A 17,791-nucleotide genomic window follows, 5' to 3' on the forward strand; every position below is an offset into this window, starting at 1 on the left:
CTGCCTGATGGCTAACGCTATGTCTATGTAACTCATTTGATTAAAGAATATAACAGGAAATGTAGCTTTTTATTAAGAAAATCTAGGCAGAACTGAAGTACAAAGACGAATTTAGCACCATTTGGGATTATCAAATTAATCCCACTTTTAAAAACTATATCATCCTTTATGTCAGCATTACATAAATCAACTCATTAACCAATCAGTGAAAAACTTCAAAATGCTCACTGGAGGTGTTTCTCCAGCTTTTTGCATTAGAACCAATGTTTCTGTCTGAAAAATCAGAGTCAGACAAACCTTTTTCTTCCTTTTTCTCTATAAATGGTGATGCCAGAATCAATTCAACTTGACTTGTTTTTGCAGAGTTTTCTTTGTCGGGAGAGGAATGGGTTGCCTATTTCTGGGCACATTAATTGCTTCAGGAGCCTCTTTGAAACCAGGCTCCTGAAAAGCCCTTTCTCGAACCACTGCAACCTCACTTTCACTATCCCTCTCCTCTGGGGGGTTTATAGTTTCTGTGGTCCCCACTTCATGGCCCACAGAAAGTTGTGAGGCTCCAGGGATCTCAACCCCACTTACAGAACCACAGAGATCTGATAAGCCAGTCACACCTTTGTCTCTTCCCAACACTCTATCACATTGGTTGACTTTAGATTTGAAAACATTACTCTTACGTTTGATTTCCAAGGCCTCTGAGGCTGACCGGTAAAAAGGGGGCACTCTCCCGCAAAACCTGGCCTGCTTTGACTCTAACGGCTCCTTCTCAGGACTTTCTTTCTTCACTGACACTTGGGGCTGATAAGAAGGACCATTAGATGTTTCTTTAAGGAGTCTCTCCAAACCAATATCAAAAGCACTCTCAGTAGCTGATGGAGCCTCAGACTTCTCTACTGTCTCTTTTGTTTCCTTAGGATGGAATTCAGAAGCAGCTTGCCTGGGCACCTCGGCAATATAGTAATAGTAATACCTATTAACTCTGACACATAAAGACCCCTTGTATCACAGTCATATTTTGTGCAAGGGGTTTCAGTTGTTTCTTTCAGTAGTTCTTCTAAGGCAACACTGAATTCAAGGAGTTCTGATTTAGGCTGCATAATCGTTTCCCTCACAATTTCTGTCACTTCCTGAGGTAACTCTTTGCCATAGTGAGCAACAGTAGAAGCAAATGAGCTAAGGGTTTGGTCTGATGGAGACGCCTGGACAGCTAAATAAGATCCCATTTTATGAGTTTCATCAGAAACCACACTGAAGGAATAAAAATCCCTTCTGTCTGAAGCTATTCTGTCCATTGCTGTCTGTGGTGGGATAACTCCCAGAGAACTTGGGGCACTACTTTCTACCTGTACGCCTTTAGGAAATTCTATTTTTACTTCTCCAGAAACTACTTCCAGCCCAGCTGGATAACTCAACCAAGCTTCTCTAAGTAGCTTTTGTAATATAGCTTTTACATCATTCAATGCAGGTCTGGGTGGAAGAATAACTTTTTCTATAGTCTCTGAAACTTCCCTTTGAGAAAGCAGTGTCTTATCCTGAGGAGAAGGATGGGCATCCCTGGGAGAAGGCATATCTTGGGGAGAGTGGACCCCATTCCCGGAAGAACCCTTTCTGTGGCGACAGGAAGGTTGATCCAGGGGATGAGAGCCTTCTGCAGCTGTCTGCAACAAGTTGGGTTCAGCTGGCACTCACCACTTTGAGCTTCCTGGGAGAGAGCGCAATTTCCCCAAGTTTCTGTCCCCTCTGGAAAAGAAGCCATTTTCTGTCTCTCATCGGCTGACGTGTTCTGACTCTGCTTTATCCTGTTTTCATCAACGCTACTCTCTTCAGACTCTGAGCTGATCCCAGTGGTGGTGGGTTCACATTTGGTTTGCAAGGGAGAGGGTGGGCTTCCGCTTGCTTCCTTCAGGAGTTTGTCCAGACTAGCAGTCAAAGTGTTCAAATAGGCCTTTGGAGGAGCTACTGTTTTGTCTATATGCTCATTACTGATCTCTTTAGGCCTTTTGGCTTCTTCCTCAGGAGCAGCAAAATCTGTCTCCTGAGGCCATGTCCTATTTTCAGAAACATCTGGTTCAAACACTTGTTTTCCCTGAACGTTTCCACCAGAAGGCTGGAGGACTGGTGATGAGGCTTCGAAAAGCAGCTTCTGTATGCTGTCATTAAGCATGTCTTTGTAGTCTTTAGATGAAACACTTGTTTTCACAATGGATTCTTGAATCTCTTCCGGCTCTTGGTCAGAGTCATCGTTTTCTCCCTTGAACACTGGGGTAACAAAGCATTCAGTATTTTTCCCCATGTTTTCCTTTGATGACTCATACCTTGGCAACTGATGAGTGGACTTTCTGGGTGGTCTCCATGGAAATGTGGTGTCATCTGGCAACACCTGGAGTGTGCCTTTTGAATTTAATTTCTCTATTTCCTCTCTTGCCGGAATTTCTTTCTGGTTTAGAAGCATCTCTCTCTCATGGGTACTGTTTCCTGATGATGTCACGTCACTGAATTCTTTATGTTTCTGACTATTAAAAAGCACAGAATTTTTTTGGCTTGTTGTGGTAGTATTCTTCTCAATATTATCTTGACAGTTTGGATTGGCACCTAAGTCCCAAAACCTTCTCAAATTCTCAAATTGAGAGTGATTATAGACTTGTTCTGTACTGGGTTCATTGATTCTTTCTTGTAAGGACATAACTTTAAAGTTGGGATTCCGTTCACCAATTAGAGATCTGTCTTTCTCCAAAGAGGTATGCATTTCAATCCCGACATTTGAAGGATGATGCAATGGTGGGAAAGTAATGTCCTTTTCAGAATGCAAACTGTCTGTCACTGGTAATCTTTTTACAGGCTCAGTTGTCTTATTCTGAAAGAGAGACACTGTGCCTGACTGGTCAGCTGAAGGATCATTTTTGGATGGACCTGATATTTGGGGCCTGGTCTCTTTAGGTTTCTTTGAGGAATAAAAACCGGAGACATGGGCTGCTTGGCCATCGTTATCTAGGATTACTTGTTTGGCAGTGACTTGAGTATTACATTTACCACGGCTCATAGGAAAACTGTCCACGGACGTCACAGGCTGACATGCTTTAGCAGAGGGTCGTTCCTGACTGAATGGAGGTAAGGGTTCTTTATGAATGGCAGCTTTTGTACTTTCCCAAAAGGATATTCTGTCACTCACTCTCTTGTATTTCTCTCTTTGTACTTGGTTCTGGGGAACCTCACCAGCTTCTGGTACCTGGACCTCAAGCTTCTTCCAAGGAGATACGCCACTGGCAGCCCCAGGTGGTGACTCAATATTCTCTGGTTCTAAACAAGATTTTAGGATGGAAGTATCTCTTCCTTTGCTCTCACTCTCTGCCTTTACGTTGGCTTTCAAACTCGAATCTTGGATAATTGTGGAAAAGTCAAAATTTACTTCTGACTTTCTTATATTTTTTTCATAAACACGAAGCTTGGGTTCTTCTTCACCTAAGCTGCCAGCATCCTTAATGTTGCATAGAACTTGGTCTTCTGCATGAGATCCTTTGTGAACACTGTAGGAAGAGTTATTAGCTGGAAGAAGTACCCCAACTGCTTTCCCTATGTTTTTTGAACCTTGGCTATAGTCTTTAGTTTTACTCTCTTGATTTGAACTGTAGATTTCAAATGGTTGCAACATGCCGGGACTTTCCTTGCCTTGTGGGGACAAATGAATAGATCTGGGTTTGATGTGCGCATTGTTATCCTGGCAATTTCCAGATGGCAGCGTACGTTCCTCTACCTGGAATGCTGAATCAGGTCCCACAGGTGTCAATTCAACTTTGGTGGGTAGTAGAGCAATCAAACCATTTCCTTCTTGACTGGTGTCCTCTGTCACCAAGGCAACAGCAATCTGTGGCTTGGAGTCTGGTTTTTTTCTGGGCTGTATGTCTTGGGGATATTGCAGAGATGCCACACTGTCATCTGAATGAGAGCTTCGGTTAAACCAGTCTAGGACTTTAGATATGGAATCATCAGTTGTCTTCCTTATCTCAGTGGCATATGGATCAGAATGTGAGGACGTCTTAGCTCTTAGGGCCTGGAGTAGAGGGGGCTTACCTTGCTGATGGTCTCTAGAACTGCAGTCTGGCACCTGAGATGACTCGGGCTCAGTGCAAGACAGTTCATCTGCAACACAGAAATGCTCTTCTAAATAAGAAAAGAGAACGCTTAAAGAATTGTCATTCAGTCACATTATCTTCTAAAAAGGCACTTTGTATTTACATTTGCTCCACCATCAGTTGTTTACATCAGCATTTATCAGGAGTTATAATATAAACCATCCTAATTAAGGTATTCTACCAAAGATGCCCTATAATAGTAAAGGAAGGTAAATACAGGCCCCTGGAATTTTGAGGGGAATTTCTTACAAGTGTCTGTTTTATTCTGAAAATTCAAGTAGATTTTATCTTCTGATCCATGCTACATTTTACATACAAATTTTTCTCAAAGCTTTGCATAAAACAGACACTCCAGGAAGATACCTCTTGTTGATTATCTACTGGCCCACTCATAAACCCTAGAGAGGGCTTATACTCAAGTTTGAGAAACACAGGACTTCCCTGGCATTCTGCTGGTTAAGACTCCAAGTTTCTAATGCAAGGTATGTGGGTTTGATCCCTGGTCAGAGAACTAAGATCCCACATGCTATGCAATGTGGCCCAAACCAAAACCGAATAAAACAAAAATAATATTGAGTAACAAAGACTTACGCGAGCTCAGGAGTTAGGAAAACAATGTTCAAGGAAGATTAAACAAGGAGTTCCTTCCAAACCATCAGAATGGCACAATGAAGATATTTGCATCCTGGGGCCTTAATCCTGATACACTGAGCCAGAATCTCTGAAGATGGGGCCCAGGAATCTTTCCTACTGGCTATCTCAGTGGTCGTTTTCTATACTGCAGTTTCAGACCATGGTCTCAAGGGCTCTTCCGCGATCCCTTACTTCCCTTCTATAATTTGCAACTTTGGAGGAAGTGTCTGTGAGACAAAGTAAAATGAGGACTGACAGAGAATGTGAATTCTACCTCCTGCCTGATGTTTGCTACCCGATGGCTAGGAGGCTAGAAAAGGGCGCTGAAGTTCTTCTTAAGCTTTCGAGAAAGCAGGCCGAGACCTTTCCGAGCCTTAGGCACAGGTACGTGAGGGAACTCAGGCATTCTTTCCCTTTAGTTAACATGTGGGTGTGTCAGCATGTCTCGTTCTTCCTTATAAATGCTAAGCTACATATATGTTCTTGAAAATTATATGAGCTGAATTTTTATGAAGTTGGCTACATTTCAAGTGCACCAGAGGAGATGTCAATTAATAAAATTTTCTCTTTAATTATAAACTCTGGCTAAATATAAAACAACAAAGGCTTATACAATAACTGGCACACAGTGGACACTAGTTTCCTTTCATAACTACACATGACACTATTAAAAATATGTCAGTGATGGTGAATTCCTTTGAGAGATCTTTAAGAGTTCTCTGTTAGGCTGTTTAATGGAAGACTAATGAGGGAAAAAATTCTTGTAATACACTGTTAATGAAAAAAGAAGTCTGGACAGTGTAAACATAATTCTAATAATATCCATGCCTGAAAATTATTGAAAGGCCCTACAATGAAACATTAGCAATAGTTGATATCACAGGTGATCACTGTTTTATTTTGTGCATATTTCTTTTCAAATGTTTTTACACTTTTCAAATAAAAGTGTATTATTTTAAAAACAAGAACCGTTATTTAAAAAACTTGATGCCAGGTAATGTTTTTGTTTCCTTTGAGGAATTCTTTTGTTTTCTTCTGGTATAATAATGAGTGTGTATTTGAAAAGCAGAAATAGAGACACAGACTTACAGACCAAATGTATGGTCGCCAATGGGAAAGGAGGGGTGGGATGAGGTGGGAGCTTGGAACTGATGTATACGCACCACTACGTGTAAAGCAGGTAACTACTGAGAACGGACTGTATAGCACAGGGAGCTCTACTCAATGCCCTGCGGTGACCTAAACAGGAAGGAGATCCCCAAAGGAGGGATATATGTATACATATAGCTGATTCACTACGCTGTACAGTAGAAACTTAAAAAAATATTGTAAAGTAACTATACTCTAATAATTTTTTTTTTTTTTAATGAGTGTGATAGTGATTGTCCTAAAGCTCAGAGCTAAACTCTCATAATCTGCACAATTAGCGTTTACCATTTTTCGGTTGTGATTTTCTTTTTATGCTCCATTATTTACTTGTATATATTTTTGTGGTAAGCAGGGAGAAAACAGGGCATTAGTGAATAAGCAGAACTTTGTTTATAAGCTTCAAGACCAGAAGGCCTGTCTGTCAATCAAAATGGGTTTACTGATGATGCCTTCTTCCCAGATTTCATGGTGAGTTAGATTTAAAAATCAGAAAGCATAAATAAATAGCTAACAGAAAATTGTAAAGGTAGTCTATGAGAAAGCAGGCACACTTTGAAAACCAGGAAAGGTTTACCATTTTTTTTCTATGGATTATACCAAAACAAAATATTACCAAAGAATTTTTTCATCTTTTAGATAAACATTTAAGCAAGCATCATCTAATTATTTGTCAGTGTTTACTCAAACTTTAGAAGTTTCCTTAAAATGAGTTCCTTTATATCTTTGAAGAAGTACCTGCTAATTTTAAAACTAAAAAAAATATATATTCTGCCTTTTTCAAATTATTTAAAATATCCAGGGAGAGGGGTAATGGAGACACTTTGTCTTTAAGAAGTGGACTGATCTGAGTAAGTGAGAAAGTAAGACTGAGCGAAAGTGACTCAGGATCAACGCAACAATGACCAATAGGGGATGAGAAGAAAAATGATTTAGAAACTTGACTGCTGCTACAATATATGTTTCTGACTGCAGAAAGTATCATGGGGTTGGAGTAAGACTTAATGAAGATGAGAGAGAGTACATACAATTGTTTTTCCCACTGCTTCTGTTTTAAAACACAAGAACTATGATGTAATCATATGGGTATCAGAAAGCAGTTTGAGGCATCCTCTGAGAGCTCTAAGATCTTCAAGAGAGGGCTAAATCAATGAGCTAGCCAGAAAAATCAGTCTTCTCACTGCCTCTCAACTCACAGCAACTGAAGGAGAAAGTTTCCTTCACAATATTTAAAGTCTAGGAACAAATGGATGAAGGCCCTGGGCAAGACATGGTATCAATATAAAGCTTTTTCCTAGTAAGAATTTAAAGTCTAGTTTCCCAACCTTTGAGGCTAAGAAAGTGAAGGTTCTCCTGAAATTAAAGAGAAGCCAAAGTTTTGTTAAATGGGAATCAATAAATTTGCATTAGATGAATAATAATATATTTACTCTATATAAAGGTATTAGCATATGTTTAATTTTCACTCTGTATACAAACCTTGATTTAACTAAAAAAATACTATAATTTGTTTGACTAAATAACTGACACACTTATAACTGTTTAGGATGAAGTGTAATATGTGCCAGAAAGTGTGCTATTCTGGATCTTTTGGCTATTGGTGATTGAGGACAACCTGCAAACCTTTTAAGAGGCATAAACATTCCCCAGTGGCTTCTGCCTAAATTTTACCTGGAATACCTAGAAGGCAAAATGGGCTTCTACCAGGCTGCCTGGCTATCCTGGCCATCCCAAGCCCACTGGGTCAGTTTTTATAGCCTGGTAGTGATGAATCTCTTACCAGCAGGGTTTTTGGACAATTCTGATGAGCTAGTTTTGTGTTCATTGATGGTGTGTGAATTCTCAGTGGACTTTGCTCTTGTAGTTAAAAATTCTTTGGAAGAACGGTGCTCATTAATTGGAAAGGAACCAGAAGTCGTTGGCTGACTTGTTTCATTTTTTGATGGACTTGGGCTGGAGGCTGATGACTGAAAAGGCAAGCCGTTTGCGTAGTGGGAAGGCTGAGGGTCATTCCAAAGCTCATCTGTGAGCCCTGCATCTTCTGTTCCATTCTTCAACCTATCGGACTCTAAAACACTAAATTCTCCCACTTCCCTGCCGTGGACCAGCCCTGGACTCTGTGGCAGTTGATCCTCCACAGCAGAGAATCTCACATGCTTTAATGGCTCCAGCGAGTTTGAGGGGGAGTCGTCTTCTAAAGAATGCTCCTTCTCAGAAATTCTCTCATGGATGGTTAGGCCCAGGGACACAATTTTGCTTTTGGGTTCAAAGTTCTGATGAAAACGCACAGTTTCTGAGTCTGTGCTACTGGAACTGGAATTGCGTTTCAGGATCCCTCTGGGAGCCCCTCTTGTGGTCAGGGAGTCTGTCCTTTGTCTAGGAAAAGGCTGGTTGTCATCTTGCTTTAAGTCCTGGGACTTGTAGATCACTTTCCTGGGTTTGGGGACTGGAGCCTTGATTGGGGACCCATTCTCAGGACCTGGAAGAGTCTGCTTTGGTTTCTCTAACTTTTGGCTTGAAATATCCAGAATAGATGACTCTTCTTTGGACTCTGACAACTCCCCTGAAAAGTAAAACATATCAGATGATATACCAAATGGAGAGTAACGTATTATTTAAAACACCTATCATAAACCTAATCTACGTTTAGCAAAAAATGCTAAAATTTTAAAAGACAATAAAGCATGAAGGTTAAGTACAGACCTAATTAAAAACTCTAAAAACACTCAGGCATGAACTTCACTGAATTTAAGATGGCTATGCTTTATATTCACACCTTGTTATATTTTATACTCAACAGAAAAAAAAATTTTTTTAAGAAATTTCAAAAACTCCTTGAGGAGAGTAAAGAAAAAATACAAAAGTCACTTGAAAAAATTCATGTACGGAAACCAGAAAAATGAGCTCAGTTTTCTAAAAAGAAAATTTCAACACCTAAAATAAAAATTAATTTTGACAAAAAGGTAAAAAAAAAAAACAGGTACCATGTTCCAGTGACTTCTTTTCTATAAAATATTTTATGTTATATAAAGTGTATCCAATGGAGAGGATAAAATACAAACAGTGTAAAATTCCAGTCTATGGGGGTCACAGGGTTGGACACAATTTAGCAACCGAACAATAACCAAATTAATTTTCTACCCCTTGTCCAGTCTTTAATGCCTGTGGAATCTTCTTACAGTTGATTTTGAAGAGATTAAATTGTCTAATGTTTCTTCTTAATCGAATGTAAGAATGGTAAAATTCTGTAAGAGGCAGACTTCAATCAGTTCAGCAACAAATCTAATCAAATGCTGCTGGGAGACTGAGCTGATAATTACAGATTAGAGGATTGTAACATTATCAAGTCTTGAGGCAAACTCTTTTAATTTTAAACAGAGAACAGTGTCTGCACAGTCGATATTCAACAAATAGTGTTCAGGGAGTGACTGAATGCCTCTGGTCAAAACATTTCCCAGGTCAATGGGGGGGCCCGAGGCACGGAGGCCACACGAGTGCCACCTCTGAGCCTGGAACGCATGAACTTCCGGTTTCTAAAACTTCTGCTTCCTTTCCTCGGGCAGGAAAATGGTGGGTGTAGTAGAAGAATAAGAAAATCATCACAATTTTTCACTTTCTCTTGAAAGTTATTTTAGTTCAAGGAACTCTGAGAATTTCCCTTAGTCCACAGATAACAAAGATAAAAATATCTAGCTCAATAAAAATAATATTTACCCTCTTTTGAAGTCTGAAAGAAACCAGTCTTTCCATTTTTTGACTGCTCATTTTTGGTGTGTTGAGATAAGTGATCTTCTGGCAACATGGAGCTATTAAACGGATTCTTCCTTGGCTGGGGAAAAATACTGTTTATTAAATTCATTTTATATGTCATAACAGCAACTCAGTGTCAGCAAATGCTTATTATATGCAATAGTTAATAGTTTTCTCCAGTAAACTCTATCTGGCATGTTTGAAAAATGATGGTCCTAGTTAATCCAGTCAGCAAAGAATCACTATATATATGCCATGCCAAAAAAAAAAAAAAAAAATCAGACCAAAACTGTGTAAAATGTACTCAATTCCAAAGTCTTACAAAGTTAAACCAGAACCAGGCATTCGAATCTAATCTTACAGAGGTGAGATTTTTACAGAAGCGAAAAAACTTGAGCCTGAACACATCAAAGAGGTGGTCACAGATCAGGGTAAACCTGAGGCTCTAATTACGGCAGATTCACACCAGCGCTCTTCTACTGTACGAGACTCTCTGTGATAGGTTAAAGTCATACTAAATATAATTGTAACTGACCTTTTCTATAAGGATTTAAGAGTCAAGGTATCTTGAAGTGCTTCATAGTCATTAATATGATCATTGATTCTAATGTCAGAAAGCATGTCAATAAATAGAGTTCTGCTTTTCAACTGAAGTATACTTGATTTACAATGTTGTTAGCTTCAGTTGTACAGCAAAGTGATTCAGTTATATATACATTTTTCAGATTCTTTTCTCTTATAGGTTATCATAAAATATTGCATATAGTTCCTTGTGCTATACAGTAGGTCCTTGTTGGTTATCTGTTTTATATATAGTAGTGTGTATATGTTAATCCTGAACTCCTAAGTTATCCCTGCTCCTAGTATTTTTATTTATTAATATAAGACTGAAAATCAGTGTTTGCTATCTGTAGTTTCATAAATTGAAAATCCTCTCCCACAAGAAGACTTGTAATAGGGATTCAGGAAGCCATGAATAGGAATAAGGACTGTCATGGAACTAACAAGCCACATGCCATATGCTTAAAAGAAGCAGCCCCCAATAGTGTCAGACTTTTTATTCTTTAGGGTAAAAAATCTAGGTCCACCAAAAGAGTGATTTCCTATATTAAATAGTAAAACTTATCTATATTTGATGGGAAAAAAGTACTACAAATTCCTCTTTTTCATGGTGCTTTGATAAAATGAGAGAATGGCATTCTGGCCCCAAATGAGCTTTTCAAAATCCAAGTTCAATCTACCTTGGCTGGAGATATAGCTGACTTCCTTGTGTTTTCCTGGGATGCATCAATCATGGTGGATGCTGGATTTACCACGCTGGAACTGCAAAAGAAACAATAATTCAGAGAATAAAACCTTACCCTTTGAGGAAGTGTAAATCATGCCTCTGAAGCCAGAAGCTATTAAGGCAGGATAGGAGAGGAAGTTTGTAAAATCGAACTGCCAGGAAGGAAGAGGGAGTTGGAGCTGAGAGATTAAGCAGCGAAGCAAAGGCAATGGGAAAACAGGAACGAAAGACAGGCCTGAGACAAGGCAAAACCATCCATCAGAAGCCTTGAAGATTTTATCACCGTGCCAGGCACACAGGAGGTTCACGGCTGAAATTTGTACAAATAAACTCATCTCAAAGTTGGGACCTCACATCAGATGCAGACTAGAAAGTGAGCAAACTGTTCTCAAGAAGGGAATACCCTTGCTGAAATAAGGCCCCAAAGTGTTCTAGAGATTCTCTGGTCCAAGACTGGAATGGCACTGCTTACTCTAACTCAGGTAGAAAATAGCTAAAGCGGGACTTCTCTGGTGGTCCAGTGGTTAAGCATCCGCCTTGCAATGCAGGGGAAACAGGTTTGACCCCTGGTGAAGGAACTAAGATCCTGGATGCCACAGAGCTACTGAGCCCAGAGGCCACGACTGGAGAGTCCGTGCATCATCACGAAAGATGCCCCCCAATGCAGCAAAGATCCTGGGTGCCGCAACCAAGATGTGACACAGGCAAATAAGTCAGTATTTAAAAAAAAGAAAAGAAAGGACTCAGGTGAGACAAGTGGCTGGGCAACAGAAGAAACAGCAGACGGAGATGCTGTGCTGGGAGGATGGTGGATGGGGGCAACTTACGGGGAAGCTTCCCCGACTCTCCAGGCTGGCCAGGTGAGTTCTTGTTCAAATACAAGAGGAGTGAGGATGGAGCGTAGTCAGAGGATGGTGGAAGGTTAGAAGCCCGCAGCTGGCCCAGAGGGGAGAGGAGGACTCTGCAGACCCTGGCTCCCTACCCCAGGGACCGGGCAGCCCTGGGGTGAGAGTACTACGGGGAGTGTGAATGGAGGAAAGTTGAGCTGAGCTGGCTCCCTCCTGAATCACCACTCCCCTGGTGACTGAGAAGGACAAAGAAGGTCACAGTGGCCTTGGAAAGGGAGGAAAACCACCTGCTCAGACTTCCTGCTCCAGGCGCCCCAGCTCAAGGCATAAGAGGGGAGGTCACTATTACTTGAAAGCACCGTGCCTCGTTAAACCCCACCCTGGTTAAACTCCTAGTGGCATCAGAGTCAAGGACTTGGAAAAATACCTCAGAAGGTGCTGGCTTTTCACCAGGAAGCTAAGGAACTGGAGGTGGGGAAGGGGAGCACTTTGCCCCACAGCCAGAGAGCCTTGCCCAAGATTGCTGTCTCTAAACTCGTGGGCCAGATGGTCTTGCTGCTTAATTTCCTTTCCTTCCATCTGCACTTGGACTGATGTTTCTATGGAGAGGTAGTCCCAGGAACAGGCTGAACACTTGAGGAAGCATGCTTCCTTTTGTTACCTTCCTCACTGTTGCAGACAGGAATTACAGCAGATGAGGCAGACGTATGTGGAACACAGCCTTAACACAGGGATGTGAGAACCTGAGGCGGGGGCAGGATGGGGAGGGAAAGAGCAGGGACCAAGGGTGGGAACTTACAATGGAGCCAGAATTAAGGCTAATATCAAAACACATGGCAGGCGGCCTCTGTTCTTGCAAGAGGTGAGCACAAACATGAATCAAGCTATCTATCAGCCAACAGGAAAAAAGGACCCTGGTCGCTGACAGGACTCAAAGTAAAAGCAGCCCACAGCTCAGGACTAGAAAGCCATGTCTCTTGAGTGTCACTTTAAGAAGCCAGTGAGCGATATGAGGAAGCTTATAGCAGATGCCACGTTCATCTTCTCAGAGTGCTTTCATCTTCTCAGAGTGCTTTGTATCATCTCCCTTAGCTCAGACAATAAAGAATCTGCCTGCAAAGCAGGAGACCCCAGCTTTGATCCCTGGGTCGGGAACATCCCCTGGAGAAGGGAATGGCAACCCACTCCAGTATTCTTGCCTGGAGAGTCACAGGGGCAGAGGAGCCTGTAGGGCTACAGTCCGTGGGGTCACAGAGAGTCAGACACGACTGAGTAATGAGCACTTTCAACTAGTAAATAAATCAGTCGCATAACTGCAGGACCTGAGCAAACTGCTGCCCTCCTCTCCTATCATCTTCCTCCCTTCTCTCTCCCTCTCCCCAAGAACAAAGGACAAGCAGCGTCCCTACAGCCTCCTCCCTCTGCTCCCTGGAAACCCCACTTCTGCACCCCCAGCCACCACCCCAACTGCCCACGCTGTACATCACGTGGTCCCCACCTGCCCAGGGACCAAACCAACCTCTATCTTACCAAACCCTACACAGCTATGGATTTCATACAACCACATGAGGAGCGATGCAACCTCACCCCATGCATATGTTTCTTCTCTCTCACAGTAACCAGGGAGACCCCTCAAGAGCATCTTAGCCATCTTTCTGTTCCTCGCAATACCATGTACAGTGTCTGGGACACAACTGGTGAGTGAGTGGCTATACAACTCAAGGCCAAATAAGCCAGTGCCAGGAAGGCAGCAGCACACACAGGTGACCACAGCTTTTTTTTTTTCTTTTCAATCTGTGGTTTGCCAAACTACAACGAGGCACTTTATTTAGGTTTTACACAAGATGTCTTTGTTCCTGCTATTCAGAAAGCAAAAGAGAGAAAGAAATGAGGCATTCGGTGCACATGATCAGACACGAACTACCGGGAACATACAGGATTCACTGTGTTCTCTGGTGGGTGGGATAAGCAGAAAATGGGATGACGATGGGGTACTTAGTTAACCACACTTCACAAGTCTGCCTAAGTAGAAAAAAATCAAAACCAGAGTTTCATGCCTCAAAATGCTTCTGAAAAATGCAGCTACTTCCTCGATTAAGCTCCAGCTTTGTGTCCTTCAAGGAATACAACGATGTTTTGTTTGCCTGTCTTTTACTGGGCAACTATCAACACAGCAGCCATCCTATTCTCAGCTGACTTTTGCAACATCCCTAGGCGCCATTTCCTCTTCCAAGGGATCTTCCTGACCCAGGGACCAAACTCATGTTTCTTTTATCTCCTGCATTGGCAGGCAGATTCTTTTAACACTGTGCCACCTAGGATGCCTCAATACTAGATAGAGCACTTAGCCAAAACTGGTTTACTTCTGTAAGAAGATTATTAAAATATTAGACTATGATATTATTGTTAGACTTTGGCTCCTGAAAGTGTCTGTCTGCATTTTCATACAAGTCTTCGAAGACTTAAGAAGAATGTTAGGTACTCTGGTTGGGACACGTGGGGAAGAAGGCTTTCACAGCAGTCTTAGAACTATACCACCTGGGCAGTGGGACAGCCCATCTGCTTCTACGTCCAGCTGTAAAGTACTTCTAAGCACATGCAACAACTTTTAAAGCTTTTGAACCTTAAGCAGGCTTTCCCTCTAAAGCAGTTAAAAATGAATTCCCTGTCATCCCAGAGGTTAGGACTCTGTGCTCCATGGCAAGGGGCATGGGTTTGATCCCTGGTTGGGGAACTAAGATCCCACAGGCTACGTGGTGTGACCAAAAAACAAAAAATAAGTAAAGCAGTTAAAAATAACAACGGACATACTCTCTTGTGAGGTACATTTCAGAATAAATATTAACTGTGTCTGAACTCAGAAGCAAATTTTTCAAGTGATTTTTCTCCCTGTGTTTCTTGCCGTTGCTGCTTTCTCCCTTTGAATTGTGAATTCCTTAGGTGTTAATGCTGTGCCTGGCACCCAGCTTTGTGCTAACACATGTTACACGCAATGTGTAAAAAAAAATGTGAAAAAAACACATGAAGAAATGGCTCAGGGCTTGAGTGAAGCAGATTCATAAATATACTATGCCAGCCTTTCAAGTCAGTATTTTTTTTTTTTAAGTAAAATATTACTTCTTTGGTTCTACCCCAGTTCATGCTACAGATTTATTTAACACACACATTCCCATCCATCCATAAGGCACACTGATGTCAGAGTGAAACTATCCCTCACAACTAATTTGGGTATATCTAAGATTCTGTAGGATTAGCAAGATTCATTTAAGAGCTCAATGTGAGTGATTCTGTAGGGCAGGCCTCCAAGAAATGAAACATTCACATCACTGGATTTGCAATTAGTCCAAGAACAAAAGATCAAATGCATTGTCCCATAGCTTGGCTCATCTCTACCCTGCCTTTGGGAGCAAGTGAAGGGCCTCACACTGATCTTATTATAGAGGGTTAAGGCAAGTAGCTAATCCCTCTGCAAGAGGGAGATAGATATATATACAAACAAAAGCTTTCCAGGAAAAAGAGCATTAGTGGAAAAAACAATACTATTTCAGAGCTAAAGACATGGTGTTAATTGGTAGGTTCCCATTCAACACAGGGTAAGAGAGAGGGGTGTCAGAAGTGAGAATCATGGAAGCACAGGCGATAAAGCTCAAAGATGAGCATTTTTTGGTTCACTATGATAACTTATAATGAAATAGCACTTTAATTTTACCAAAAACAAAGAAAGGTGGGAGTGCACAGCTTTTGCATGCAATAAAACTCATCACTTTTGCAGCATTTCATAGGAAAATTCCCAGAGGAAAATCTGCCAATGTCATGGAAAGAAACACCATAGTACAGGCTTTATCCTGTTCTCCCTGAACTCATTTTGGGGACATTCTCCATGGATATTTTTGATTAATGGACATCACAACCCCTGCAGCAGCCAAGCTCCCTCCTACCTCCATGCCTTCTTGTTCTCCATCCTGAATGCTCCTTACTTGTGGTTGTCCAAATTTGAGAATAGCCCTCAAAGTCTCCTCCAGCTTTTATAATCACCAGAGCTCATGGTGATATGTCTGAAGTGAGGCAGTCTTGGCAAAGCAATAAAACCTGGATGTTATCAATGCCATTCTTGCCTTGTAGCTTAAATTTTTTCTTGCTCTCTTAGTCTCTTTTTCTACTGGATCCCTGGGGTCCAAAGGACTTCATTCAATTATTTATTACTCATTTGTTTATCCATTAACCCCTCTTTCATCATTATTCTCTATTTAATAATTCATTATATCATCAACTATTCTCAGTCAATCCATCTCTCACTCTCCACCTATTTTTCTCTTTTTAAAAAATTTAAAATATATTTTCCCATATATTCTTCATTCATTCATTTATTCCACAAGACATTTGTTGGGCACTATTGTCTGTTCCAGGAAGAGAGCAGTGAACAAAATGAAATGCAGTAGTAGACAAAGTCTTTTTCCTTTTGCAGCTGAGAGGGGGGAAAACAAACACACAAAAATGAATATGTAATATAATGTCAGGTAGTGATAAGTGATGGACAACAGTAAGAGAGGGAACAACATTCATTCACTTGGTCCATAGATACCAAGTACCTACTATGTGCTGGATATAGTGTTAGAAGCTTGGGGGATGGTGGTGAGCGAGACACAGGTCCTCAACCCTAGAGAGCAACACAGTGATACTTAGCCCTGGGAATCTGGATTATTAAAAGTTCCTTGGGCAACTGTGACATACAGGTCACAGTTGAGAACTTCTCTTCCCTGGTGGTTTAGATGGTAAAGAATCTGCCTGCAATGCAGGAGACCCAGGTTCAATCCCTGGGTTGGGAATATCCCCTGGAGAAGGGAATGGCTACCCACTCCAGTATTCTTGTCTGGAGAATTCCATGGACAGAGGAGCCTGGCAGGCTATAGTCCATAGGGTCACAAAGAGTCAAATACGACTGAGTGACTAACACACACACTCATGCTAAAAGAAGTAGTTAGAACCAGATTGTGAAGAGCCTTGAATGTTGACCAAAAGGCTAGACTTTCACTTTTAAGTCACAAGGAAACACCAAATGACGTTATGATCCAGTTTACTTTTTAGAGTCATGATCTGGTAACTGTGTAGACAGGTTCAATTCAATAAGGACATTATAACAGAAATTTAGGTGAGAGATGGTAAAATCCTAAGTAAGGGAATGGAGAAAAGAGGAAACATATAACAGAATTTTAGAGATGAGTTTAGAAGAAATCTGAAGTGTTGGTAGAGCACTCAAGAGATAACTAGTAATTGATAACTGCAATATATCCACTCTGTTAGACCCTTCCAGATGTCAAGCCGAACCAGATTCCCATGTCATCCCCTCTGCCTGTCCTGTCCTCTCTGTCTCCCTAACAGAATCCTTCTTATCCTTCAAGAAATCCCTTAAATATAATTATTTCTGGAATAAGTTCCTCAAGGACAGGGATCATGTCTTATTCCACTTTGAATTCCTAGATACCATCTTATGTACAACAAATACTCAACAACTGTTTACCGACTGACTGAATGACTGCATGGAGAATGAATTTGCAACCCTACAGAATGATTTATTCTATTAGGTGCTAGGAAGATGCTAAATCTGTGTTTTTCAATCAACTGCAAACAAGGATATTTAAACACTTTATTTCCAAGAAATATCCTAAAAGTAAATCAAGCCAACCTATGCATTAATGGCTCTATCCTCACTATCCATACCTATTTCTCTTTGTCCTATTTTTCTCTGCATCTCACTCTTAGATGGCCTTTCATCTGGCTTCCTATTTCTTCTGTCTGTGGCTCAGGCTGGCACACAGTGCCCCCTGTGACTTCTGCTCCAACAGTAGCAGTCATTGGCCTATTACTGACTGTCATCTGTTACTAGGGCCGGTTTATATGTAGGCAGAGTAGGCTACCACGTCCTTCGTGTGATGCCCACTGCCTCTAATGTAAACTCCTTTGCGCTTAGGAACTTGCTTTCTGTGGCTGAAGGTTCTGAA

At 41.2% G+C, this 17,791-nt stretch overlaps 1 protein-coding gene across 8 annotated transcripts in view; it reads right to left on the reverse strand.

The window, feature by feature from the left end:
• SYTL2 (synaptotagmin like 2) overlaps positions 1–17,791 on the reverse strand; it is a 119,141-nt gene that overhangs the window by 27,067 nt on the left and 74,283 nt on the right. For 5 of the 8 annotated variants that reach the window (XM_055581535.1, XM_055581531.1, XM_055581532.1 and 2 more), the window contains 4 exons: positions 10,898–10,979; positions 9,621–9,735; positions 7,687–8,469; positions 1,687–4,134 (listed from right to left, as the gene is read on the reverse strand). In XM_055581535.1, coding sequence (XP_055437510.1) covers positions 1,687–4,134; positions 7,687–8,469; positions 9,621–9,735; positions 10,898–10,979 — 3,428 coding nt within the window. Of the gene's footprint in view, positions 1–297; positions 518–1,686; positions 4,135–7,686; positions 8,470–9,620; positions 9,736–10,897; positions 10,980–17,791 lie in introns of those variants that run through there. The other 3 variants (XM_055581537.1, XM_055581536.1, XM_055581538.1) reach the window with 2 other exon arrangements.

The sequence above is a fragment of the Bubalus kerabau genome, chromosome 5, assembly GCF_029407905.1.
Source record: "Bubalus kerabau isolate K-KA32 ecotype Philippines breed swamp buffalo chromosome 5, PCC_UOA_SB_1v2, whole genome shotgun sequence".
Lineage (NCBI taxonomy): Eukaryota > Metazoa > Chordata > Mammalia > Artiodactyla > Bovidae > Bubalus > Bubalus kerabau.